Source organism: Syngnathus floridae, chromosome 2 (genome assembly GCF_059516105.1).
Source record: "Syngnathus floridae isolate MCC-2025c chromosome 2, RoL_Sflo_1.0, whole genome shotgun sequence".
In the NCBI taxonomy this organism is placed as follows: Eukaryota; Metazoa; Chordata; class Actinopteri; order Syngnathiformes; family Syngnathidae; genus Syngnathus; species Syngnathus floridae.
In genome coordinates, this window is record NC_142414.1 from 13,136,215 (window position 1) to 13,164,098 (window position 27,884).

At 42.1% G+C, this 27,884-nt stretch overlaps 2 protein-coding genes and 1 long non-coding RNA gene across 9 annotated transcripts in view; 1 reads left to right on the forward strand and 2 right to left on the reverse strand.

Moving 5' to 3' along the window:
• The window catches only part of mical1 (microtubule associated monooxygenase, calponin and LIM domain containing 1), a 30,745-nt gene extending 6,489 nt beyond the window's left edge, over window positions 1–24,256 (reverse strand). Inside the window, exons 1-14 of one of the 5 annotated variants that reach the window (XM_088369843.1) lie at window positions 24,093–24,256; window positions 13,707–13,834; window positions 6,278–6,555; window positions 5,634–5,841; window positions 4,176–4,283; window positions 3,999–4,094; window positions 3,724–3,879; window positions 3,119–3,219; window positions 2,758–3,015; window positions 2,415–2,530; window positions 2,004–2,130; window positions 1,625–1,703; window positions 1,407–1,554; window positions 1,153–1,343 (exon numbers count right to left, since the gene is read on the reverse strand). In XM_088369843.1, coding sequence (XP_088225969.1) covers window positions 1,153–1,343; window positions 1,407–1,554; window positions 1,625–1,703; window positions 2,004–2,130; window positions 2,415–2,530; window positions 2,758–3,015; window positions 3,119–3,219; window positions 3,724–3,879; window positions 3,999–4,094; window positions 4,176–4,283; window positions 5,634–5,841; window positions 6,278–6,535 — 1,846 coding nt within the window. In that variant the 5' untranslated portion in view covers window positions 6,536–6,555; window positions 13,707–13,834; window positions 24,093–24,256. Of the gene's footprint in view, window positions 1–1,152; window positions 1,344–1,406; window positions 1,555–1,624; window positions 1,704–2,003; window positions 2,131–2,414; window positions 2,531–2,757; window positions 3,016–3,118; window positions 3,220–3,723; window positions 3,880–3,998; window positions 4,095–4,175; window positions 4,284–5,633; window positions 5,842–6,277; window positions 6,556–11,025; window positions 11,292–13,706; window positions 13,835–16,283; window positions 17,050–24,092 lie in introns of those variants that run through there. The other 4 variants (XM_088369844.1, XM_088369845.1, XM_088369842.1 and 1 more) reach the window with 4 other exon arrangements.
• LOC148401885 (LIM domain and actin-binding protein 1-like) lies at window positions 13,723–27,819 on the forward strand. 3 transcript variants are annotated; one of them, XM_088369847.1, is made up of 10 exons: window positions 13,723–13,899; window positions 15,368–15,413; window positions 16,451–16,780; window positions 23,075–23,141; window positions 24,123–24,211; window positions 24,302–24,367; window positions 24,449–24,503; window positions 25,822–25,871; window positions 25,941–26,074; window positions 26,311–27,819. In XM_088369847.1, exons 2-10 carry the CDS (start codon window positions 15,375–15,377, stop codon window positions 27,305–27,307), a joined length of 1,827 nt encoding a protein of 608 aa, XP_088225973.1. In that variant the 5' UTR covers window positions 13,723–13,899; window positions 15,368–15,374; the 3' UTR covers window positions 27,308–27,819. The 3 variants fall into 3 exon arrangements, with proteins under 3 accessions (XP_088225973.1, XP_088225974.1, XP_088225975.1); XM_088369848.1 differs by lacking the exons at window positions 13,723–13,899; window positions 15,368–15,413 and adding an exon at window positions 15,680–15,837; XM_088369849.1 differs by lacking the exons at window positions 13,723–13,899; window positions 15,368–15,413 and adding an exon at window positions 16,106–16,125.
• LOC148401886 (uncharacterized) overlaps window positions 26,179–27,884 on the reverse strand; it is a 31,367-nt gene continuing 29,661 nt past the window's right edge. The window contains exon 7 of the long non-coding RNA XR_015857286.1: window positions 26,179–27,635. This is a non-coding gene — a long non-coding RNA (uncharacterized LOC148401886). The remainder of the gene's footprint in view (window positions 27,636–27,884) is intronic.

Genomic DNA, 27,884 nt, shown 5'->3' on the forward strand with positions numbered 1-27,884 from the left:
GACAGCTCATCAGCACAACAAACTTTGTCTATGCAGATGAAACTGTGAGAAACGTTATTTTGTCGGCCTGCATGTTTTTTTTGCAAATTACCTTGATTATGAATACCAACATTCAGATTCTACTAATTAAAGCATTCTCAGCAGTTCATCAGCACAGCATTAATATGAATCGTTCTACGCAGAGGCACGGCACTAAACGTTCTGCTGGATGTGAACGTTCTTGTCACGATGTCACACACATCCAGCTCGTCTCGACAGATGGGACCGCTTCACATCAAAACTCTTTCGCCGCACTCAGACGAGGTTACCGGTAAATGACGGCTGCCCGCTGCATGATCAGCCCATCTTGAGCGGAGCATCACAGAGGGAGGGTGAGCAGCGCACCCACTTGGGTTCAGTCACAGCTGGAACACTTGACACGCACATTGTGGACGTTGTGAAAATTCATCCGCAGGCAGTGGGGGGAAAAAAGTCCTGGTTCAGCACAGACTCATCCCATCAGAGCCTGACAAAAGAGCTCCATGGCAAATGCTGCGCTGAGGACGGCAGCAGCAGCAGCTGCAGCAGCAGCAGCAGCAGCAGCAGAACACTTGCGCTCAATGGACCATGGGTAATCAGCTCTTAAAGAGACAGTGTCCCTACGATGCACATTTCAGTGGGAGGACGGAAGCGTCTGAGCCTTTGATGAGTGTGTTAGTGAGCGAGTTACGTAAGAAGAGATGCTGCTGTTACCACAAATGTTGGCGAGCTCAAGCAGCAGCTTTTACATGACTTATTTAATGGAAGCGTTCACTTCCTGCATTTTTTATCACTTTCTTCAAATAAGGCTTACAATACAATTGTGTCTTAGTGACATCTATACCATCGATTTCCTCGCCAATTAAATTCTACTTAGGCGATATGGAGCTGACATTGTGTGCAAATACACCTAAGCTGTCTGCTCAATTTAAAAAATAAAAATGAGTGTATAGTATTTCAAATTATAGCTTCATGAAGAACACATTGATGCATGCTTGAGTAGCTGTAAAAATCCTGCTGATCTGCACATGACTGAATTTACACTCTGCTATTGTGTTTACAGACTGAGACTGATAAGTTACACTGAACCGTTTTGGCATTTTTTTTTGCAGATGTGTATCCATAATTGCTTACCTGGTAAGAGAACAGTGAAGGCATTTTTGATCTGCGTGAGGTAGAGGACCAAGGACAGTCTGTCTATTTGCCCGTCGTTGGCAAAATCAGCGGCCGACATGACAGGCGGGATGCCGAACTCCTTCTCCAAGATATCGAAGGCCACTTGGTGATTGTGAATGCAAGCCGACGCTTTCAAGGACCTCATATCACTGCAAAAGAAGACGCACGCTCACGCTCATGATCGACTCCACGGTTTCCAGTGAATGACTCACATGAGCTGAGGTCGGAAGTGGTGGATCAAAGCGCACAAAGCCAGCCCGGACCTCCACGAGTTGGTAAAATCTTTCACATCCACATCTCTGTAGCCTACAGTGCTCTTCTGGCACCATTTTAACAACTCGTCAAACCCATTGAGAGAATCTAGAAGCCACAAAGGACAATTTTGAAAGAATTTCAAGTCAAATGATCTTTATAGTAATGTGGTACCCACCTTGACGGGTGTATGACAGTCTTTTATTCTGTTTCTTGCTTGACGAATTGGATTTATCAACGACGTAAAGGTGCTGCACCTAAAAAGAGAGAGAACTGGATGAGAAAGCAGAACTCTAAAGCAACATCAGAGAGCTAATTTATGGATTTAAAAAAAAAAAAAAAAAAAAAAGATTAAATTACGGTACATTTTAATAATACACTGCACCTTGCTAGCACATTAAAAAGCTCCAAAGAACAATTCCACAGTGTCTTCAATTTATAATTTACAGAAAGATTTTGAATAATTTTGAATATTTTTTTAACAACTATTTTTTCCATCAGGTAGTGATGAAAGGGAGTGATCTCAGGAAAAAAAAAAAGGAGATGATGTGACTGACCTGGCTGGTCTGGATGGAGGTGAGGTTGACTCTGACATAACGCGATTTGGGGTCGATGCTGTAAGCGGCGTAGTTTTTGCTGGTGTTCTCTGGTGTGGTCTGGGACAGGGCCTGGTAGATGCTTTCTCTACACATTGCAGAGAGGAGATTTGTGAAATGTGACAGAGTGCATCTGCAGTGACGCAACACTAACTTTGTCCCACATTCAGAAGAATACATGTATGACACATACAAGATGTTGTGATGTTCGAAATGGGTGGTGGAGTCAAAGCAATCAGCTTTTGTCATTACAAAAAATTACATATGACAATGGAGAGGCCAATAAGTTGCTAAAAGGTCTTATTAAAAGGTCCTGGATGTAATATAATCACAAATTCAATAACGTTTCGTGCACTTTGACCTCGAACTCACCGCTCAGCAAGGACCTTGAGAAGAGGCGTCCCCGCACCCCAACTCCTCACCATCCACGCTGTGTCAAAAGCTGCCAGAAATCCCCGAGCGACGCCCGTCCCGAGAGGCCAGAACGGCTGGTGAGGACAATGCAAATGAGATGGAACTAAATGTGACACACATCAACACCGGCCCACTTTTAATTAGATTAGAGTGCTTTTGTGAGTTGATCCCATCAGATTTAGCTTGAGAGGCAAGCTGAGCAACACCCTGCAATGATTGCTTCAAATCCGAAAGAGACGCTCCACAACAAAACACTGATATAAAGCACTGTTTGCTGAGAAGTGAATTGAGGCGCACCCACCTCCACCAGGCAATCTCCGACGAGAGCCATCAACAGCCTGCTGCCTTTGCGCTCCCTGACGAGCGAGGCGTTCTCGGCCCGTTGCATGCACGTGAAGTCAAAGACGGCCACGTCCGGCTGGCGGGCATGGTTCTGAGCAAACTGCAGCTCGGGCAGTCGGCCACCCGTGGAGAAGTAGGCGGCGGCGTGGGCGTAGCGGCACAACGCCTCTTGATCAATGTTGGCCGGCGCCAGCAAATCCTCCGCTTCGTTGAAGTCCTGGATGACAAGTTAGAGGACGTGGGCCATGTCCCACATTTGTATCAGTTGGCGTCCGGAAAAATCACGGTTCCAATTTGTGACAAAGACGTGTTGTTCACACCTGCTTGATGACGCCCTTCTTCAGCAAGCTCATCTTTTTGGCAGTCATGACAAAGTAGTGGGTGTCGTCTTTGTAATATACGATGTTCTCCAAATCAATACCTGGACAGTAGGATGGCATAAAGTGAAAGAGAAAAAGGTACCAAGAGAATGTGGCTGTCAGCTTTTAAGGTGTTTAAAAATTGCTCAACAAATTGCATAAAAACAGTTAAGAAAGATATTTTTTTTAATCTATAGTAATATTAAAATTGATATAAAGATCTGTGGTGAAAGTAAAAAAAGTTTTTTAAATAATAAAAGGGCATAAAAACTCCCTACAAATTTTTATCTATCATTAATCTGGAGATTAAATCTGAAAAGATCTGAGGTAATCAAAGAAAATGATACATTCATAAATTTTAACTGAGACCATTTTGGGTGCCTAAGAGCTTAGTAATGTTAAGTTTTTTTAAATGTTAAGATGCCTTAATGATTAAAGTTGAGTTTTTAAATTCATGAATAATTGTGTCTGTCAATAATCATGTCAATACAATTAACAATGATCACGTTAATTATTTTTTCCACAATTGTCGCAGCACTGTCATCTGCTCACACGTGGACTCGTACCAGTCTCGTTCAGCAGGTCCTGGAAGAACTTTTGGTTGTAGATGCGGGCCACGCCGCTAATCTCAGCCACTTGGGCCTCGGCCGTCGTCTTCCTGTTGATGAAGTTGACCGTGATGCCGATGGCTAGCTTGCCTCTCAGTTCCTTGTGTTTGAAACCTAGCAAGCAGAACGGGAGCGATTAACGTGCGTTATGACGATAACGAGGATGTAACGGCCTTGCAAAACGTCAGATTGCAGCCCCCCCCCTTGCTACGGCAGCGTGTCGTTCGTCTCACCCTCGGGGACGAACCTGCCTCCGCCGGCAGAAATGAAAACATCAAACTGGAAGGCTGAAGCGGGATGAGTCTCAGGGAGCACTTTGGCTGTCCAACCTGTCAAATACAAGAAACAGCAGTGCCTCAAGCACAGCAGATGCTGCACGGAATGTGTCCCCTAAAAAGTTTGAATGGTACCTTTCTCTCCTGAGGGCTCACACAGACCCAGGTACTCCACTCCGGTGTGAACCTCCACTCCAAGGAGAAGCGAAACTTTTAAAAGAATTAACTGCAGCTGACGAATACCTAAAACACAAAAAGATTAATTCAATCTTTACCGTCTTGTTGAGTTAGATCAGGTGTGGCCAAACTACGGCCCACTGTCCACTTCGGAGCAATCTGTGGCATATACTGAAATTCAATTGACACAGCTTGTGGTTTTGCCCGCACTGTATTGTTTACTTTCTACACTGATGGCAAAACAAAAAAAGATGGGGGGGGAGGTAAATCATGTATTCTCATCTCATGTTTTTTTTTTTAAATTAATTAATTTATTTCAATCCTTAAAAAACTGTCCATAAATGTGTTGACATTTGTGTCTAACTGAGCTCTTTTGACCTGGGGTGTTGAAACCGCTCTGCAAACTAGTTTTACACAATAAATGGCACAGGAAACGCCTGTGCAACACAAAAAGCAGATGCATGACGTAATCTCAAATACAAGGGTTGAAATGTATCAAAACGAAATAAAGGCCATGATAGAGACTACAGATAATGAATGCTTGTTTAAAACACAAACAATTTTTGTTGTTCTGTAGAATATATAATTTAAAATACACCACCGTGTGCACCTTTATAAGACCAAAAAGTCTCCTAAAGATGCCATTGTGCACTCGCGACAGCAGACCTTTTTGTGAAACCTTTTTCTATTTCACCTTCTTGGAATTCATCAGCCTGAGAGGTGTGTCTGCCGTTTGTTTCTACTTCCTTATTGTTAAAGGGAGTTTCTGGCGTCTGGGTTTATGTAAAGGGTGAACAACTATTGGGCTCAATTCCGCCAAGTCAGGGTTTCTTCAGGAGAGACACTTTTTCAGTGCATTGGTCCGTAACTGGAGAAGATGTTTGGATCGGTAGCTGTGAAAGCAGCTTGTAGCACAAGCTTGGTTGCCAAGTAGAGCTGGATGATCAGTGATTTTCTTTGCTGCCAATTTTTGTTCTTCGAATGTGGCTGGACTATGTGGCCAATTGTTTGTTGTGAGACGCTGGCACCGCTGCGTCTCCTAGCATCAGAGAGGAGTATCGATACTTTTTTTTATTCCTATTGATATGCATCTAGGTATCAATATTTTGAGCACTGCCCTAATTTGATGCATTCAAGTACATGGTATTTACAATTTTATAAATCTTACAATTTACTCGAAGTAAAGTTTGTTGTCCCAGAGTGCATTAGTAATGAGCCGCCTTGGCGTTAAGCTACCAGTTAAACCATTACCACAAACAAATAAAATATAGATTATCATGCTAAACCTTGAATGAGTTAACTACAAAGCAGGCTTTGCAAAAATAAATGAATCTGGTGGTCCCTAACGTGTCCCTGATTGGAACAATTGCAACCATTCTCGGGGTCCCCTACTTATGCACGTCAGCCATCACTTACTGATGTGATCCAACGAGCCGGTGCAGAATTTTCCGTAGAACATCTTGGCGCCGAGGTTGCGGAGGTCACATATTGTGAAGGGCCACAGATGGAGAACATTATTCCTGGAGAAAGTATCTCGCTTCTCCAGCACCACCACCTGAGCCCCAAGCAGCGACAGTTCGATGGCTGTCCTCAGCCCGCATGGTCCGGCGCCCAGGATCAGACACTGCATGGGAGGAACAAATACAAGAACAGATCGGGACAGTCAGGCCAAACACAGGAGACTCAAAATCCAACCAGATCTTAACCATGAGCCTAAGCTTTTCTAAACTGGTCACAAACAACAGTCAGTAGTAAGCACAGTCAGGAAAATAATTCATTTGGAAATATTGTCAAAATAAAACACAATAATCAGTAGAGTCTGTAGGCCCATTCCAAATATCTGCGGGGATTCTCTAGTTTGACATGGAAAAAGTGAATCTTTTCTCAACTGCCTAACATTAAAAATAAATTGAAGACTGTTTCACCTTTGAACACTAGAGGTTTTTTTTTATTTGTGAATCAGCAGGGTTTGCTCATTGTACCCAAGAGTCTTCAATGTGTGACAATTATCTCACAGTAGCTTCGGAACGGTGAATAGTGTAATTTCATCTTGGCGATACCTTGTTTTTGGTGCATGCTTTCCTTTGCTGGTAGTCCGGGTGAGCCGCCCTCTTGTCCAGCTTAGCCCACAAGGCTTTGGCCCTCCAGTAGTTGAGCCTTTCTTTCAGCTTGCTGTAGAAACTCCGGAAATCCTTCAAATTGATGTCCAGCTGCTGGCAGAGCTCGTTGAAATGCCGCTGGACATCTTTGCAGTCCTGCGCTTGGATGAAGCGGTCAAAGGCCGCGTGCGAAGGATTGACGGGTTCCTGGCTTGCCATGGTGGACGAGAGCGGCCACTCTGAAAAAGAGATTCAACTTTAGCTTGGATGACTTCCTTCCTACCTTCAGACGTTAATGATCAAAAGACCTAGTTGCTGGTCGCTGCTTGGTTTTTATAGGCATCTAAGTCTTCCCAGCTTCTGCGTGATGGGAAGTCCCCCATTCACTCGGCGCTCCTAATGATAGGCCTGATGATTAAACACCGCGCACGTTGGCTGACTCATTAACAACTTCCTCCACGTTGTTGTTTTGGGAACTTCACGACGGTGTTTTAGAGTGATGCTTGCATGTAGCCTCGGGTGACAAGTTGTTGGTTTCAGTCTCGACGTGTGTAATGTTTTCCATATTATCACAGATCTTTCTACATTACTATTAATATATTGAGAAATTAACAAAACATAGTCCTAGTGGTACAAGCATGGAATTAGTCCCACACAAACAAGGGAAAAAAATCAGATAAAGTTGCAATATTACTGTAAGTGGAAATCAACGAGCAAAAAGTCAGATTTGGAACAATGCCTTCCTTCACATTGTTGTTTTAAGGTGGTTTATTTGCAGCACATGCTAATCTTAACAGTAAATATTACAGTCAAACAATGAGACGTGTCAGTGGCTTGATCTGCACTACGCCGAACCTGCCGTACGTGTTATGAAGTGATATTTCTGCCAAGTAACCAAGGCAACTGTTACGGAAGGAACTGTAACCTCAACTCTGCTACTCCCGCTGGCTTCCACCTGCACCCGATTGGCACAATTACAATGCATGAAGGCTGAATGAACATTTACGCTGCTGCATTGCCGTGTTTTATGACATTACAGGAACACAACAAGGAGTCAAATAATCCAGCCAGCTGTTATGTGCTAAAACTTGTTGATTTCAGTTTGAATTGTGCACACCTCTGATTGGATGAGGACCATTCCAGGGTGTGCCATGCTTCTCACCCCTAAGTCAGCTCGGACAGAGGTATCAAATTGCTTATTGTAGTTACAGTTTCCCTCAGAGGGCTGTTAGAACTGTTACCACAGAAATTTACAGCACTAGAGTAAAATTAGAGTAAAAGTAAAGTGTTTTCATTTGAATACATGCTTTAGATAAAAGTTCAATTGGAATTTTTAGTTTATACAACAAAACTATCATTTAAATTAAATATAAATGGTAAAATGAGATTTTTTTTTAGTTTTAAAACGATTGAGTTGTGCAGTGATGTCTTCCTTTTTTGTCTTCCTCAAAATTTTGATCTTTTTGGCTCAAAGGATAGATTTGAAATGAAACTAACAAGATGTTCTTTAACTATTGGCTTCTTCTTTTATACACTGGCGTGTTTTCAAAACAGAAGTCAAGGGAACCAAGTTAGTTCAACTATTGTTCAATTTAGTTGCCAAAAAAAGATAGTGGTTGCAGGAAATGGGGTCAAAATACAAAAAGTCCTGCCTAGCTACAAAAACAGATATGCTCAAACCTCATTGAATAAAGTACATAAGTAGACAAATAAATAAAAGAAACATTTTAAGCATATAATTATACCTACACACCAAATCAATAAGACATAACTCGACATTTTTGATAAGTGGTGATGAGAAAGGTTTTTATAACTTTATGATCCGATATATTTCTGAGCACTTTGAAATAACAAATGACTTTTGATATATTGCCTAAATAGCTTAATGACCCTTAAGGAACTGTGGAATGCATGCCTGATGTTTTTTCTCTGAATCATGGACACGACCAGAGTCGTCTTGACCGTTCAGTACTTGATTGTATCTTGTGTTTTGACTAATGCTCGATGCCAGTTTTTGATTACTACTGAACGCTCTGCACAGAGGGAAATAGTTTGCCTAACAAAGAAAAGATACGGTTGAATGAGGTACGACAGTGTATGTCCAAGATTGGAGAAGAATGTTCACAGGAAGGTCACGTGGAGATAAAACCAGCAGGTGCCAGAAGGAGCCCCCCGAGAACTCGGCCAAAGATGATCGCCAAGGCCGAAAGACGGGAGGGAAGACAACAGCCCCCTCCACACACACACACACCAACAGCCCCCCACCTCCACACCGAATCGCCCATAATCAGCACCACTCCCATGCAAGCAGACTCTCCTTCGAACTTGCCCCACCCCGAAGACTCATCGCCCATCAATCCCGGCCCACAATGTGCTACTGAATATAAAACTGATCTAACAACATTGGACTTTGCCTTTTCTGAATGGAGACTTTCCGCTCTTGAAGGGCCCAGCACTGTATTGCACTTTCCTGAAAACAGAGCTTTTTGAACAAGAATTGTGATTGAACTCAACCAATCTGTGTAAGTCTAATTTCTGCTTCAGTGTCTTTGCATTTTCCTAAATCTGAAGAAATCAAACGAGCACGCAGTGAGTAAATTGGATAACAGGTGATTGGCAAAGGCTTTTGCCGTGAGGCGCAGATAACGCGCTCCCTAAATTGTGGACAGAATCCAGCATGGTTACAAAGAGAGGACAAGTGTGGTATACAACATCTAACCCAAGCTGTGTTAAATTTGGATATCCATAAAGTATATCTGGTTCATCTTATTAAACAAGATTACAGAACAGGACTTTGGTGCCTCTCTATTTCATTGCCCTTGTGATATTAATTTTATTGAATCTGTGATTGTCAAATGTGTGCCTCATGTACTGACTCTTAGAAAAAAAAAAAACCGCTCTGCAACCCTTCCCGCCATGGATGCTGGCAAGGGCACAGTTTCCCTTTATGGCACCTTCCCAATCTGTCCCTATCTGTGATTCAACATACAATTCCCCATAAACATGCACGTGGTTTCCTTGCTGCAAAGCACTTTGGACTATCTGGAACAGTAAACCAGTCTCCACATAGTACAAAACTAAATGCTGGCCACCTTTGCCCTATCTCTATTAAAGTGGGAAGACGGCGGTTTCATTTAAAAGCCTGCCGAAAGCTAAAAATACGTCTACATGATCACCACATGCTTTTTCATCTATTTCTAACTCCTCAGGAATATACAAACATCCTCTTTTTAGTTCCATGCTAAAAATACAAAGATCACATCCCCATGCAAAGTGATGTTTCCAAATATAGTTGCAAATGATGAATAAACCCTTCTATAGCAGCATTTTGACTGCTTGTGTCCTACGAGTATGAGAAGCCATGCAGTTATTCCTAAAAGTTGTAGCTTTGACCCACTTTGCCATGACGTCTGCTGGCTGCAGCCCAGCACGAGGCTTATTACCAAGGGAGAAAGAAAGGCAATGCTCTTCAACCTCCAGTGCTCTTTTTTTTTAAACCAACAGTGGACTGTATGTTTGGTACCTGGGTCTTCAGTGGGGAGGAAATAACCAAATCCATACCCTGGATTGGTCTCCAGCCAATTGCAGGGCACACAGAGACAAGCAAACATTCACGCTGGACTGTGCACCAAATGTGCTACAGTTGCTTCCCTCCCTCTTTATTGGGCAAAGTCATTGCATAGATGCAAAAAATGTGGAAGTTGGGGCCGTTACACAGCAAATTGTAGTTAAGCGTGCCATCAAATAGGCCTCTTGAGTCTTATCAGGCCACAACAGATTTCCACGGTTGCTTGTTGGATTGACAGAGGCGTCATCTTCGTAGTTTACAATGAATGCAGGGTTTTGTTCTTGTTCTCACACTGCATAAGCAACTAACAGTGGTCTAATGACCTGTTTTGCAGAACGCTATTTTTTGTGTGTACTTCTTTTACAAGCAGTCTTTGCACTGAATGTCGCGCAGGCCGTCTTTTCCGTTAACGGCACTGGAGGGAGCCACAATAAATTGTTCCAATACAGGAAAAGCATCTTTGGGCTCGAATGCATTTGCAACCAACAGCAAGTAGGTGATATTTCTGAGCATTGTATAAATTTGTGAACATGTCGGAATTTAATGCAATGGCAAATAAATTGCCTTTACTATTATGCTTGAAATCTTTTAAGAACTTTTTGAAGTTAGGATTTTCAACATGTCTTAATCAGCAACATTTACTCATATAAAAGCAAGGCAGCATAAAAAAAACTGAAGAATTGAAAAAAATATGTACCTTTACCGTTAGTAATTGCTTGATATGAAAATGACTTTGTACACCTTATGTTCAAAGGTTGGATGACAAAAAAGATTTGTAATATCTGTACCAAGTCAAGATAATATGTCTATTTTGGTGCACACTTTTTTTCCTAAAATGAATGGGGGGGGGGGGGGGGGCACTAAGAACATTAAGATGCGCTTACGCAAAAGAGCTGTGCCGGGCTTAATCTGAAATCTGTAGTTTGACAACAATACTTTACAGACATCCATAATACAAATCAACGCGGAGCTCTTGTTACTTGATTCAAGTAACCTCTTAAAAGTTCCAATAGAGTCATTCATTTGAGGACTTGAGCGAACAATCCGACAGGAAACCTCACTTGACACCACAACGCTTACTTAATGAGGCCACCCAACGCGAATGAGAGAGCAAAACATTATAATAAGCGCATCAACTTACTTCCTTCTCGCGTGGCTGCTCACAGAAAGCTGGAGAAATGAAAAAGCGCTTCTGTGTCCGTGCAACTAAATCCTGCTGGTCCCGTACATGCTTTGTTTGTTTTGCATTTGCGTGCGAGTTGCTTTCTCTTTGCTGACAAGTGACGAAAATACGAGAGGAGCTCACCTGCGTGGTCGCCTCTCGCAGCAACTCGCGCTTATGCGCGTCGCCTATTGATCACTTCCGGGGAGTTTGTGGGAGGTGCGCACCCTAGTGCGTTCAAAGATACTAAAGATAAGTTGACGTCACGCGATCACCGCGTGATGACGTGCTCATGAGTGCTAAAAGCCTGACTTGAATCGTTTGTTCACGCTATTTGTTGGCTAAAGAAAAAAAAAAAAAATCATTTTTTAAATAATAGAAATAATAATAATGAAAAAGAAAAATAATAAAACAACAAAACCGTTTTTTAAATAATAATAATTAATAAATATTCTGACAGTTTTTATAGTTTTTTATTTCCTTTGTATTATTTATTTTACTTACTATGTATTGTGTATTTTATTTCACCACCATTCTATGTATAGGTACAAGAAAATACTGCTAAACGGTAACTACGCATTCAACAACATAAATGAAAGTTTGAATGTACATTTTAAAAGTATTTAAAGTGGTAATCTGGGCAGAAATGTTCTTTGCAATATGCCCCCCCCCCCCCCCCCCCCCACACACACACACAAACACACACTATTCTAAATATAGTAATCTAATTAATATTGCGTTTGTGAAATGAATCCAAAACTACCTGGATGATGTCTGTTCATGTTGCTGCTGTTTTTTCTGCCTTGTAAGACACTTCTACACAAGATTATTTGGGAAAAAGTAAGTTCAGATACTTATTTTCAATGTAAGTCGTAAAAGTAAAAAAAGAAATCGTCAGGCAAAATAAATGCTCAATTAAAGTTTATAACTGAAAAATTGATCAAAACATTTACAATTGTGCATCAGTACCTTCGACCTCTACTGATAATTGAAATATTGTTTTGTTTGTCGTCTTTTGAACCTTTGGTAGAGGTGCGCTAACGTCACAAAGTAGCAGTCTTCAAAAGAGAAGGCGCGTTCTCCCATCTGGTGGACATTTTATATTACTGCACTTGATTTTCAAGACAAACGCTTTACTGATAGTTAAAGAGGCACGATGCTGTTAATGAGACAACAATGACTTGTAGAAAAAACAAACAAACAAACAAACAAACAAACAAACAAACAAACAAACAAACAAACAAACAAACAAACAAACGAACAAAAACAAAAACTATGACTTGTAGCGAAAGTGTAAAAACACACCCAGCAATACACACACACACACGCACACTTCTAAAAATGTGGTGGGGCGGCGCTTGAGTGTTTGTGTGTGAGCTGTGGCCAACATCAGCAATAAGAATAATTTTGTACTTCAGATTCTGTACTTTTTTAAAACTTTTGCTTAAAGTGACCATTGATTGAGCTGAATATTGCAACAGCAAAAGGAAACGCACTAAGACTAAGGCACTCTGCCAACTTTTCCCATTGAGTGTTGACTGCCTGTGAAATCACTTGACGTGTCTTGTAAGCAATGACTCAACACATACTGTTGCACGCATATCACAATATTTCGCAAAGGTTGGCTGCGTTATATCATCGCTGCCAAATGACTCATTTGCAAGGACTCGGGGCTTTTGGAACTGGAAGGTATAGTTTGAGTCCTGCTGTCGACAAAAATATAAAATAAGGTGTGCAGTCCAATCAGATTTCAGCCTTCATCAATTTCATCTACCTAGTGTTTATGACTGTTTCTTTAACCAATCGCATTTCAAATATACATATTACTTCAGGGGAATCAAGTCATTGCTTTGAGTAATAAATTGATGCTAGATACTTGATACAATCTTCTGCGTTTTGAATTTGTTCACGTGAACCAATTTGTTAAAGAAAAAAAACCTAACAGATCAATACATTTCTAGAATTTTCAAGTGATAATAAGTTGATTACAAAATATTTAATTACAAACAGAATGATTAATTGATAGCTAGAGCTATAGAGAGATAGAATAATAGATAGATAGAATTGATCATGATTTGTTGGTTGTCGTGAGCGGACGCGTTCGTCTACTGAGTCAACAATTTAGAGTTCAAATTGGATGACGTCAGTAGACTGAGTGAATGAGTCCCTCCTCAAGTAACCTTTCAGCTGGCTCCTCATGTTATGTGCCCATGTACGTAAGTATTTCACAAAGAAAAAGGCCTAAAATCACCTCAATAAAGAAAAAATGGAATATTATGAAAATACTAGTATTTTTTAAGAGAAATTTGGTATATATATTTTTTAATTTTAAAAGAATCCAGACTTTTATTTTTTATTAATTAATTTTATAATTAGGATAGACTCTATATTGTAAGAATAAATCCCAAACATTTTGAGCATGGAAAGTCTTTATCTTAATTGTCCAGAATAACAATGATGAAGCAATTTCAAGCCGCTCTTGGTGCCTGAGCCCAAATAAAGGCACCAATCCATTTCCTCCCTTCCTTGCGACCCCCGTGCAGTTCATGAGTGAGTCACATCCTGGAAGGAGCTGTTGACCGTGATAGCTTGGTTTCCAGTAAATTAGCCTGGGATCCCCCACCCCCTAGTACCACCCTGCTTCCCACACGAATGTCCACCTTATTTTCAGCTGGCCATCCTACATCGAAGATCTCTTCGTTGCCAGGTGGAGATGAATGCTGCCCTCTGATTGGCTGAGAGGACTTCTGGGTAGAGCCCTCCGGTGACCTTGTCCACTCAAAAGCATCTGAGTGGGAAAAGCAGAAGGAAACGCTCAAGTGTGCAGTTGGACGTCAGTGCAGATTTTTGCAGGTATGTCATCACAATATTATGTATTTAATCTTATAAAGAAGAACAGGAAATGACTTTGTGTGTCTTAAAGTCATGCACGTAATTTGGTGTTCCACTTTTCGGCAAAAAGCCAGTTTCACACTGAAAGAAAAATCCCATCCTTACTCAGAGTTAAAGAAATAGTGATTTGGAAATGACAGCAAAAATTCCAATATTGCATGTGCTGATTTGTTTGTAAACTGAATCTTAACGCTGAAAAGAATCACCTCAAATCCTCAAATCAAATGTATTCATTTTAATTGACACCATAAATTGATGGTAGTTCAGTCACTAATTTGTTCCATAAAAATTGTCAGAAAATTGGAAAAATTGTTAATAATTGTTTTTCAGAGCAGATGTTTGTAAATATCTAATTTGCTTTCACCACATAAACTTTGCTTTCACTGAGGACTACAGATGTTGCACATGTTGAGAGCCTGAAATCAGTGGATGAAATCAGGACAAGGTTTATAAACAATAATCAAAAAGTTGTGGATCAATTTGACAGTTATTACGTTGTCGATTGTTGTAACTTTCAAGTGTCATTTTTGTTCTGTTTGGACAAAGTAAAGAGCATGCCTTTCCATCTCCGTGACCTTGTCCTGCTTTTCTTATCTATTAATGCCTGACCAAAAAGCAAATATTGACTCTTTTAAAGGAGAGGTTTTACTAAAATACTGTAGTAATAATTGTCATCACCAGCAATGTGCAAGTGCTAAGGAGAAAAACATTTAAACTATGGTGTTGCATCAATTGAATTTCAGTCTTCAACTCATTTGATTCCACACCCAGAAAAATTGAAAGTAATGGTAATGCCAATGGCCTCCTCGGCTCCATTGGTGTCCTTGCAAAGGAACTGGCTGTCCTCTCTTCCAAGGGCAAAAATAGCAACATCACCTAACGCTTCTCCAACATTCCATCTGTCCTTGTGTCGCACTACACTGAAATGTCTTCTGTGCACTTCGATTATCACTTGATCAGCCCTGACGAGTTCCTCCAGTTGCACTCAACTGACGTTCCCTGACTTGTAGATTCCATCTGTAAACATTTGCAGCCTATTTCCATAAATGTTTTGTTTAGAAAAGGCCATCACACTGAAGTTCAGAGGCCTAAAAATTCAGCTTAAAGGGGAACTAAACTGAAAAACTATTTTTTGAAAGAATCCAAGCCAACACTAGTCAAAACACGGTATTCTGATTAATATTGCGTTTGTGGAATAAGATTAAATAGAATTACATATAATCAATGGAAAATTGTCAAAATAGCAATTCTGGTTGGAATGAAATTTTTAAAAATTCCTCAAAGATGGCCGCCACTTGTGGCTGTAAAGATTTGCAGGTCAGTTGCCCAAAATAAACATGGCACCCCGCGCCCCCATGTAGAAGCGTAACAAAAAGCAAAGTCTCCTTTCTTGAACCCAACTTGTACTGACCACTGACTTGTTCATCAGGTACCAGATGGCAGAAGAAGAGGGCCATGCAGACAAGAAAAAAATGGTAGGTGCGCCACTTTGGAATTCCAGTTTGGCTATTGATAGATAGAAGGTGCAAAGAGGCAAGAAACACAAGATGATGGCAACAATTCTTGAAGAATGCAGGTTAAGTTTGTGTTTTGTTTGCCATCATGGAGCTTTCTAGCACCCCCCTCCCTCATTTCCTGGACTTATTTTCCCTCTTTGCCCTCACTGACCACCTCTGTTTCTGATTTTCTCATCCTCCCCGCCCCCTCACGTCCCTCCCTCTCTCCTGGTTTCCTTCTTCCTCTCTCTCTCTCTGCTTCTCTTGTGGGGCGTAGGGGGTGGGATAGGTGCTGATCACTTCTCCTCCTTGCTCTCACATCTGGAGCGCCTTGTGGCATTTCTCACCGGCCGGCCGACACCCGATCACACCAGCGGAGCGCCGGGTTTCCAGCCCCTCGCAGGTTTTGACTTCTTCTACAGCTAAAAGTCTTTTTTTTTTCCCTTCCAACTTACATCCAGCACACTCTTGCCTGAACTGCTCTTTGTCTTTTTGTGCAGTTGTTTCCTGTCTCTGCTGACTTTTTGTCCAAGCCCATACCCTCCCCCTCTGACAAAGTTGCTCGCCCTTAAGTTGTGTTTAAAATGTCTCGAGCTTCACCCAGTCCGTCTTTATGAGCTTCATTGTTAGAACTCTCCCCACGTATCCTGTAGAAGGCAACGCGTATCGTTCAGTGTGTGTCTAAAAAAGGGTGAGTCATCACATCTGGAGACTTGATGTGGCTCAGGAGTCCGTGTCAGGGAAAAACTCATAGCTTTGTTGTTTTCTTTTATGAGATCTTTTCTTATTTTTTCATGACAACTTTTACCTTCCTTGCTTTCAGACAATTAGAGGGAAGTTTTTTTTTACCTGGCTGACAGTTGGAGAAACAGAAACTGTTTCCCAGGTCAAAGAACTTCTCTTCACCCCCAAAAATTCGGATAGAGATTCTTGTGCTCATTCCTGAATTGATTGGACCAGTCAGAGGCAAGCTTTTGTGTCCCTCGTGTCTCATAACATGATATTCCTCTCTGCAGGTGGCATCACAGTCATCCCTTCGCAGTGGGAACTTGAGTGTTTTAAAGAAACATTGGGAGCAGCAGCAATCACCCAGCAGCTCTGCGTTTCAAAAAAATCAGCTCACGTGGCAGATCCAGAAAGCACCGGACACCCACGAACTCCTGCAAGAGGACCCGGGCCCCGAGTTGGCAGCACGTGGCCATCAAGAGCAGATGGATATGGAGGACAAGCCCAGCAGAGTTGCAGAGGAGCAGGAAGCAGCGCACGGAGAGGTGCCCGATTCGGAAAGACCGAGCGTTCCTCTCAACGACCTGAAGATGATTTTCGAGAAAGGGGAGTCCGACCAGGTGAGTCGCCTCTTCAAGGATCGGAAAACACGCTAGAACCGAATTGCTTGACCTCGGCGTTACGGTCAATCCAGCTGCTCTGATTTCAAAAGAAGTCAACAATTCGGCCTTTCGTTCCGTCTGCCGATAGAACGGGCTGCTGATCGGTCACGCTCGGAGACAATAAGTCGTCTTTTTGTTCAAGAGCCTCGGAGGCGTCACGCTCCTTGTCACATGGTGCGCTCTCCCCTCGCTATCCTTCGCTCAGCTGACGCCTGCTCACTTCATGCTCCAAAAGGGAGGCTCATGCTTGAGAGTGGAGCATGACAGCAGACGTGTTGAGCCTGCAGTCATGCGTGACCTGCAGAATGCAAAGTCGGAACACTCGCAGGTGGGACATGTTGACACAAACAGTGTTGTTCATGAGGGCAACGGAACGTGGAAGAAGTGATTGTGTAGCCTTTAGGTGTATAGTCATCACTGGAGAGCAGAGAGCAAATCCCCGCGCTAATTATGAGTGACTGCACTCCTCTGAAATTTATTTCTACTTGTCTATATTAACAGCTTAAAGTACAGCATTCAGTGAATCCTGAGAAGTTTATTTGTTTTTTCATTATACAACAATACCCTTAAAATTAAATCATAAACAATTTAAAAAAAAAAAAAGAAAAAATGTGACCAATGTGACCTTTGGTGTTCTCATATTTTACGCGTGGCAAAGGCTCTCCTCTTCTTCCGTTAACAACCCGGGCAAAACTTTGCTCCTCCTCAACATCTCTAACTTTTATTTTAGCTGAGATGAACCTGTGGTCATTCACACAACAGAATGATATTGTAGCTTTGGGATCAACTAAAGAGGACCACATTTTAATTATTGAGAAATGTGAGCTCACCATTATTTCAGTATCCAGTCATCCCACGCCCTACTTTTTCAATTTTGCAGTTTGACTGATTTTTTTAATTTTTACATGACTAATCTTGCAGATTTTTCACAAGATTGCTCAAATTTATGGTGATCATTTTCCACACGGACTAATGTTCTGCAGACACACTTTTTTTAAGCACATAGTATTTCAATAAAGAATATAAATAAAAATTCCAAGATAGCAAGGCCTTTCTGTAGCTTGTGACATTAGCACAAGTAATTCACAAATTAAGCCATAAAATGAATAAATAGACAACTAAAAATAGTCGGGGGGCCTACTCAGTCACATGGCCACGCATAATCAATGTTCATCATTACTGCGGTCACTCCTTATTATGTCAACAAAGGGGAAAACCAGTTGAGTTGAAAGCATGCCAGATCCAGCGTGTGCGTCTTTAAGCCATCACGCGTCATCATAAAGGATGTGACACCAGCCGCTCAGTCCTTGCCACATGAAGAGCATAGTTGGAGATCGGCGAGCGATCGGTCGATCAGGTCTTTTCCATTCAAGCGAGTGAGTATGGAGTTTGGGGAAATACATTATTTTGATGTCTTGGAATGAGAAGAAAGTTGGCCAAAATGCTACCAAGTCACTCATTTTTCATTAGTTGTGTTTTCAAGTGAGCATGGATTCAAATCATCTCGATGGAAAATTGGAGCGGAGATACGCCGCGCTTAGGAATGTTCGCCTGTCCGCTCATGTGACCTTTTTTTTCCTTCTTTTATCTTTGGATCAGGAATGTCTTTGTATTAAGTTCACCACAGAGGCGGCCTGCTTAGACACGAGCGGCAGCCGTCAGCCATACTTCAACTTGGAGTCAGATCAGTATTTGCCAGTTAATTCCACTTGATAAAGTCCTTTGGTGTGTTTGGCCGTTGTGTGATGAATCTTCTCTTGATTTGTTTGGTTATATTTGTAAATTGGCGTACAAAATGGATTTGTAGACTTCAGAGTTCATTCTGCTGCGACTATCACGAGTGACATCATCACTTAAGACCAGTGAGCTCGTTCCAGCCCAAGCTATGCCATAACCTCCACCATGATGAGCTTGTTTGTTTTAGATCACAAGAAAATCCTTCCTGTCTTCCAAAACTTTGGTAGAGGTCAGTGTTGGTCTCATCAGTACATAAGACTTTGTCCCAAAACGTTTGTACTTGTTTGCAAAATCCAGTCTGGCCTTCAGATTTTTTTCTTGTTAACTGAGGACTGCTTTGCATCTTGCCTGTAAATGTCTTCTCTAAAAGTGGAAGGGTGGTGTGTGATACCTTCACTCCTGCCCAGTGGAGGTTGGCGGTGATATCACGCACTGTTGTCTTTGGTTGTTTCTTCACAACTCTCACAATGTTTTTGTCATCAACATCATCTGTATATACCCCCGCTTGGCCAACCTGCTTGTCTGCTTAAGATCAAATGATTTTTTTATTTTTACAGGAGAAACTCAAAGCTAGAAACAAGCACTATCTAATAGCAATAACACCCGAGCAACTAGAAACACGCACCAGTCACATTTTGTTTACTTGAAAAATGTGTGGCTTCAAACTAAAGTTCCTCTATCCTGAATTGTGTGAACACAACAAGAACTTTTGTCTCACATTCATCTTTTGATTTGAAGTGTAAATAATGAAGTGTAAATCACCATAATGAAAACACACGGCAAAGCAAACGTTCCAATTTACACTTCTGAAAATTATTTACAATAGCTTTTTTCTTTTTGGCAAACGAAATCAAATGGAGGTCAATTCCAGTGCGGTTTGAGAGTCCAGCTGTGGATTTCAGTGGAATGACTCACTTTGTAGAATAAGTCTTGTTTATTGGCATTTGTTGCCAAGAGCAATAAAACTCAAAACTGAAACTAGACTTATATGGTAATATTAAATTGGCAGATACATGTTGGCTGTACATGTATGTAGTACACAAGCACGGCCTAGTAAAAGTATTTATTGCATATTCTGATGATGAAATGCTGAGGCCGAATGAAAAGACGCATTGGATCAACCGGATGCGAGTGCAGGGGCTCGCACAACTGTGCATCTTTGTACCAGCGATGATGTCATGCTGTGTGCTCATGACATCAGCTGATCTTCAACCTCATCAAAGCGTACCTCATCAATCACACGTGCGCACCACCCCCATACACATCACGAAATGCCCCCCCCCCCCCCCTTTTTGGTGAACCCTTTAATCCCACTGCCTCACTCCAATGTTTATCTCAATACGTCCCTCCCCCATCCACTCCGTCGCCCCTCCCATCCTTCCTGGCTCGCACAACTACAACCCTGTTGCCCCATTGTGAGGCTTGGAAAGAAAAGCGGCCCTTGTGCCATCTGGGTGACATGTGTGAGACGCAATGGTCGGCCATGAAGGCCTTCTCTGCCGGCCTAACTATCTACTACCAAAATGATCGACTGTTCATTTGGTTGCATTTATCTTGGCTGCATTGGCCAACAATAATGTTTGGCATTGGTTGGTCAAAACATGTCGGTTGTAATCTGCAGAACATTCATACATTTCATAGAAAGGATTTCAAAACAAAGAATTGTCCGAATGACAGCTCGCATCTAGAAAAACTTTGGTAACTTGTATCTCAAGGCACAACTCAGTTCACTGAGGCCCAAAAGCAGACATGCCCAGTGACATCATCCAGATTCACCAGGCAGGCAAAGGTTTGCCATCATCTCCATTGATCACGCAACTTGCTTACCACGCTATCTTCACAATATAGATTTTCAAAAGTAAACAAGCGAGCCTTCAAGTCATGTTCAAGCAAATTTGCAGAAGTCCTAAAACTGGTGACTTAACTCGGACTTGAGTCATGTCACTTGAATCCCAGAGCTTCCGTCGTAGCTTGACCTTGATTGAAGCATGTCCCTTGCTCCCATTTGGCACCACGAAAACCTAAACCCAGACAATTTTGATTAAGCCCTTCCACCCCCCTTCTTCCCCTTTTGATCGGGCAAACCATCCAGCACAACCGACCCCCCCCCCCTCGCGCTGCACCTGCTATTGTCCCCAATTCCCCCGCCTTCCCCCGAAGCCTCCCCAGGGGCTCCGCTCCAGCCCTCATCCCTTCTGTGTGTCATGAGCCAGTCTGGGCTGGTCCGCTCAGTCTGTGCCCGGACCCTTCGGAGCTGAGCACCGCGTTGCCTGAACGTCTGCAGCGGCTTCTTCGTCCGTCTATCTCAGTCATTGGTTCTCTTGACCAAAGGTAGCTATGTGTGTGCTTTTGTACTTTGCTATTCTTCTAATGAAAGTTGCCTTCATAAGGGGGAAGTTCATGAGTGGCTCTTTGGAGTCAAATATTCTCACGTTTTCCTGCCTAGTCTTTCTTTTTGGAAGGCTTCATTTTGCTTTAATTTTGTCATCCGTGTGTGTCATTCTGGACGAGAGTTTTAATGGCATTAAGATTAGCGGCAGATTCTTTGTCTGGCTCTTAGATCCACGCTCCTGAGAACCCGCGTTTGTGTTTACATCGGGCTAGCCACATGTTCCCCCCCCACTTCAGTGTCTGCGACCAACATCTGTTGGTCCCTCCTCTAAGCTGCCCCCCCTCAGCCTGCGGAACATAATCCACCCATGGGGATCGATCCATTACCATGGAGGTGGTTTTGGAGTGAAAAGGGCGGAGCTTTTTAGCTCTTGGTCTTTGGGTGACTCACGCATTGTCAAATTTTGGAGCTGTTACAGTTGAAATATTGAAATCGCTTCGATTATGCACTCTGAGTGCGGAAGTTTTGAACACCCACATAAAATTTTGGACATTCTAACACTCCATATTTCTCTCCTAATTCAAACCTTTCCAAATTCTAAATATTCACCTTATTTGAGGGGTACTGTGAATTCGTCCCAAATATCCCACTTCTCTCAAAAGTCCTACATTTTCCACAAAAAAAATCTCAATGAAATAAATGGAGACTATCAAAAAATTCAGTAGCAGTACCATAATTTACAAATTCTTGATTCCAATCATTTCAGTTTGAAACTGTTCAGCTCACTTTGGACATCTTGGGAACTACTTTTTAGGTTCACACAAATAACTTATGCCGATTTGGCAGCCATTTTGGTTGGGCGTGCCTTTTTTCCTGACATTTTTGCCCATTTCCAGTAGCGCCAGGCAAGTCTTCCAAATGTAATCATGATTTTAACAGCAGGTATTTGTTGTTGTTTTTTTCATTGCTATTATTTAGATAGATTATTTTACTTGTCTTTGGTTTAGTTCGTGGTGGTTCATTTAAGTTATATATTTATAGTTCAATATTGGTATAAATATTGGAATAAATACTAACTGATTCAAGAAATTAATGAATACAAGCGTTTTTAAGTGATTTCAATATCAATTCTCTCCACATCATATTACATAACTTGGCCCTACATGTATTTATTAATTTTATGGCTAATTTAGAACAAAAGTCAAGAAAAAAAAATATACTGTAGCGGTGACCACTATCACGAGAACCTCATGAAATGGGCCAGAACTCTCAAGAGGGCAGAACATCAGCAAAATAGGGTGCTGGTTTTCCTTGGAATGTGTATTTTGTAGTGCCCCTCAACCGCAGCTCTCAAACGTCTGGCCTGGGGGCCAGGCCTGGCCTGCCACAAAAAATGTTTGTGGCCTGCTGTGGTCTTTGTTTCATCCTGAATGCATCTATTCTTTTCATTTTAGCAGAAAATCTGAACAATAATTGCAAGTTTTTCTTTTTTTTTTTTTTTTAAACAGTTGACTACCCTGAGCTGCAATGGGGCACTTTGTTACAATGAGCTTGATGACTTGAGACAAACATGCCAGAGCTCGTGGAGCGTTCCATTCCACCATGATCAAGTGAGGCCAAAGGCCTGCGCTTCCCCTTCAACTCTGTTTGAGCTCTTGGAACAAATTCAGCACTCGTGAATCTGCTATCTTGTGAAATCTTACCTGCTGAGGCCTGCGCTCGTTTGTGGGAACCAACAACAGTCAAGGCAAAATGCATCTTTTAATTTTGCAGCCTGGCAGTTTAATTAACATTTTCTTGAACAAAGTTGTCACTACCTTTGGTTCATCATCTTTTTAATTTTCTGAGCCAAACAGCAGGGACCCAAAATAATAGCCCCTTCAATTCCAGTGGGGTTTCATGATTTGAATTCAAATAGCAGGCAGAGACGTGCGCAGTGTGTTTTGTCTTCTGCTGATCAGACGGGTTGTCTGTCGGGCTTTCTGAGCTCATTAAGGGGATTAAAGTGGTAGGCAGACACACTAAACAGTGGCTCTGCATTTGGATTTCCCTGATGGACCTTAGCTGTGCATGTTGATGCATGAAGAGTGTGTGTCATGCAGGACACATTCTCGAGCAGTTTTTTGCTCTCTGGCTTGTGTTTAATTGCCTCCTATTTTGTTTTTCTGCTCTTTTCTTTTCAGGTGTCTCGAGAGCAGTCAAGTCGAGGAAACGCTGCTAACACAGCCAGCATGGAGCAGCTTCCGGGGGGTATGTATGGACTCTAACTGTGCCCCCCTGAATGCAAAATTCAACACTTCTGCCTATTCAACAACACAGGACTTGACAGTGAAAGAAAATGTGCAGACATAGTTTGACAAAGATTCAGTTACTGGTTCAGTATGTATCATCCATCAGAAAATGTCTAAATTGGAGGATTTGGACAATGTTAAGTTCAACAAGGCCAGAGAATAAACAACTGTCAAAATAGTTGTTGATTCATTTGACTGTTGCACCTCTGGCGCCTTCACATGACGATAGAGCGTGCAGCTTAAAATTGTGCGAAACAGTCTTGATTTACCACAAGAGGCTATGAGGAGTTGAGTGTAAGTTGTACACATCGCGTGACACAGCCGAAAGCGACTGATATGGAGCATAGCAAAAAATATATATAATTGGCCAGTCATCAAGTGATTGAGCACCACACATTGACCAACAAACTGCAATGGAGAAACTGAAACCTTACATGAGGGTTTGTTTGAGGCTCCACTTACAGTATTGTAATTTTTTAACGGAACTGCAAAAGGATTGGATTGCCACAAAAAGGCTTGAATCCAACCGTGCCATTCGATGCATGACGGGTCAACGAAACAGAAAAGGGTGAATAAATGAATAAACTGAGCTTTTGACTGAACCCCTGAAGAGGAAAAATTGTCCCAGTGACTTTTTTAAATAAACTACTAACACAGATGTTAACACACGATAAAAGAAGTGGACCTAAAATTGATCCCTGTGGACCACCGTTTCTATTTTTTAACGAGGTTAGGTACACCATCACATAGAACAATATCTTAAAAACATTATCACAAGTAGTCTAAATAGGGGATCCTGATTTCTGAAAGTGAAACTGCCTAGTTGTCAAAATTTGGCACAATTCTAGGGGTACACAGTTTGAATACAAAACAAAGAACTGGAACATGCCAAATGAACTTTTCCTCTTACCTTTAATGTGTTCTCTTGCGTTTGCATCAGACGGAAGTCTCGCGGAAACGACTCCTCTCAGAGACAGGATGGCTCTCTACCAGGCAGCCATCTCAAAACAGGATGTTACCCCGGTCAATGTGAGTACTGTACATACTCCAGATGATCCATTAAGTAGGTATTCCCTGATAAAAAAAAAAATTATTAAATTAGTCATTTATCACTCTTAGACTGATCTGCAAGAACTATTTGGTGGCAAACAGAAAGAGAACGTCCCACCCTTCTCCCTGGACATGGTGAGCTCAACCTTAATGTGATTACCATGATGACATTTGGATCATGAACATAGGACTGAAGTTCTTTTCTCTCATTTACAGAGTCCAGAGACTGAACCGCCAAACAACAGAAAAAGTTTTAATGACGAGAACAATGGTAATTTATTTCTGCACTTGCAAAATTGTTGAGGCCCCTGATCTGTTAATGAAAGTGAAAAATAAGTTCTGTGGTTCAAAAGAATTACCTTGCTCCAACTAATGATCAAAATGGTTTAGACAAAATGTTGACTAAAATGTCCAATAATATTCATATCCGGACCCTTCAGAATATTCTCGGGTTTTGTTTTAAGGGATTTATTGTTTGTCTTTAACCTGCAATTGCGATCAGGTTATGCGACACCGGTCCCACAATCATCAAAAAAGCTTTGTGGCTTATCAATATCAAGCTCACTCTAGTTCTCATCAGTTTCAAGATATTTCTGTGATGATGGTTTCAATTTTGCCTGTGCCATGTGTACAAAGAAGAGAACATTTTATCTACTGTCAGTGAAACATACAGTCTGTTCTGAGGCTGTTTTGCTTCATCTGCCACAGAGTGTCTTGAAGCTATCGAGGTATTGTGGGGCCAAATGAGCTGCTTAATGTCAAAGCTTGGTTGTAGTTGCAGGTCGTGCAACTAGATTAGAGACACCAACACAGCTAAAAAAAAAAAAAAAAAACATTTTGCACCGTTCTAGAGAGTTCTGACATAAATGCTAATGGAGAAGAATCTGTGAAAGAAGCAAAATATTCAGTCTGGAGAAGTCACATTTCAAACCCGACAAAGTAATTGTACATGAATAATGGGCCTAAAGATGTTGAAAAGCCAAGGAACAAGATGTTTTTAAGTCACGCTCAGAGTTACATACTGCAACAATTCCCTCTAAAGGTTGTGCTGTTAAATCTTGCTGGTGATTTTGATATCGATCTTCCATGAGTAAGCTCGGCCAATACAGATTCCCATCGCATGAGTGAGCACATTTTTCAATTTGAGAGCTGCTCAATAAGGATTGTTAATACATAATCAATTAATTGGTCCATTATTTTTGCAAATAATTGATGAATCAGATTTAAATCAAAAGCATTCTTTCCAAACTTGCATTCCTTTGTTATATAACACGACATTATTTCAAATTGTTTGCAGAAAACACAAACATAAATTACGATTCAATTATCAGTCTGACCTCTCCACCCAGTGAGTGTGCCATTTTTGTCCAGGCTTTTTTCAAATAAAACAATGCCTAATTTTTATTGCTCAAACTTAGCAAAACTCAACAATTCCACGGCATTCTAAATTTTTGTTAAAATAAGTGTTCTTTTTTTACTCAATTTTGGCAGCTATCCTTCCTCTGCAAAATTTTAACGAGTTGTGATTTCAACTGCTCAATGGCACCACCCAGTGTTCAAATTGCCAACATGTTGATCTTCTGCCACAGGTCCTAGTGATGACAATCCATCTTCCTGTTCTCCAGCCAAAACTCCAAGGGTGAGTTTTACACAACTAAACACACACTTACACACTCGGCTCACACTCATTTGTGTACATCCTGAACAGAATTTCCGTCTGCCCGTGAGGGAAACGTGCGTATCCTGTCAGAAGACAGTGTATCCTCTGGAGAGGCTGGTGGCCAATCAGCAAATCTTCCACAGCGCTTGTTTTCGCTGCTTCCACTGCAATACCAAACTCAGGTGAGCAGGCAGGCCACCTAACTCAAGCTCTACTACTTTTCTTTGCAATTCCAATGACAAATGACCTTGTGAATACTACCCAGGATAATATTCAAAACAATAAACATCAGTAACAATAATTAAAGACGTACTTGCACATCTCGATTGGAGATTCTGTGCAGTATCCTACCTAATACTCTTTGGAGAGAAGGTTGAAAGCATCCCATTTTTGTCTTTTACCCTCTTTCGCCATCTAGTTTGCTCAACTACGCCTCCCTGCACAACAACGTGTATTGCAAGCCACACTTCAGCCAGCTCTTCAAGGCCAAGGGTAACTATGACGAGGGCTTTGGCCACCGGCCTCACAAGGAGTTGTGGGAGAGCAAAGGCGAGACGGGGGAGACCACCGCCACACTGCTGATGCAGACGACTTCGCCGCAGGTCGCCAAGAGCCCCTCTTCCCTCGGCTCTGAGCTGACAAGCCCCAGCGTGGAGGAGTCCCCGCTCGCCAAGGTCAATGTCCTGACTGCCACCATGGAGGCCCTAGGACAGGGCACCCCGGAGAAAAGTGACAGGCCGGTGGAGACGCGCAGGCTGAAAATCTCCTGGCCGCCACAAACGGAGACTGACGCCGGTGCTGCTGTGCTTGCCGACTCAACCGGCAAGCCCATTCGAGCCAAGTGGCCACCGGAGGACAACGACTCCTCCATCTCCTCCTCGCCACCCGGACAAGCCAATGGAGCTTCCGATCAGGGAAGAGGCTCCTCCTTAAAGGAGCGCTGCATGCTCTTCACACTGGCGGGTCAGGGCGCAACGGATGAGTCCCCGAGCAGGGAGCTGAAAACCGGGGGCCAGTCGCCAGATAATCACACGCCCACAGAGGACAGCAGCGTGGATGTCAACAGCAGCTTTGGAGAGGAGGGTGAAGAGATGTTGGAAAAAGAGGGCGAAGACATGCTGAAGAAGGGAGTTCAAGACGTGAAGAGAGAAGACGGGCCAAAGCGTCGTCTCTCCCACAAGGTCAACGCTGTGGGTCTCGCTCACCCAGGGGAGTCACTGGAGGACCAAGAAGAGGAAGAAAAAATGAAACCTGACAAGTCCTGTCAGGAGGAAGAGGTGGAGGCCAGTCGCTCACCGCAGGATGTGGGCTACTGGGAGGGCGAGGAAACCGACGATAAGCCGGAGTTGGAGACGCTGAGCGTGGAGGAAATGATCAAGCGAAATCGCTTCTATGATGAGGGAGAGGACTTCTGAATCGAGTCCAGTGACTTCCTCGTCCGCTTGCCGAGTTACCGCTAGTTTCAGGTTGAACACGACCAAATTCTTGAACTGTGCCTCTTTTCTACATTCAAAGCCATTCCAATTTTTTTCTTCCTCTCACCTTTTTTTAAGTGAAACGTATTTAAAGCTTCGTCTCAATTAAACATTATTAGAGGTAAAGGCCGAAAGACTCAAATGTATTTCACCTTACCGTTTTGAATTTGAATGCCACTGCAATATCAATCAATGCCATTTTGCAATGCCAATGCCGTGTTATGCCACTGTTGCTCACTGCCTCACAAATTCACAATAACGGCGAAACCTGCAACAAACAAAACAAACCCTTCAATCTGTTACTATTTAAGGAAAAAAAATGTTTGGTGTTTTAAAAACACTATTGCCATTTGCAATGTTTATCCTGGAAAATTAGAAACCCAAACTGGATAATCTGGTTCTGATGTACTGTTTCTAAGGCCGTGACCTATTTAAATAAATTGTGAACAAAATATCTCAGTTGTTTTTTTTCTCCTGGGGGGAAAAAAAAGCAAAATAAGAACAGGTATTTTTAAGA

Excerpts from the sequence above, each read along its gene's own strand:
- LOC148401885 (XM_088369847.1), top strand. The coding sequence starts at position 15,375 with ATGGCAGAAGAAGAGGGCCATGCAGACAAGAAAAAAATG. Across the intron at positions 24,504-25,821 it reads TTTTAATGACGAGAACAATG|GTCCTAGTGATGACAATCCA; the intron begins GTAATTTATTTC and ends CTTCTGCCACAG. Across the intron at positions 25,872-25,940 it reads CTCCAGCCAAAACTCCAAGG|AATTTCCGTCTGCCCGTGAG; the intron begins GTGAGTTTTACA and ends CATCCTGAACAG.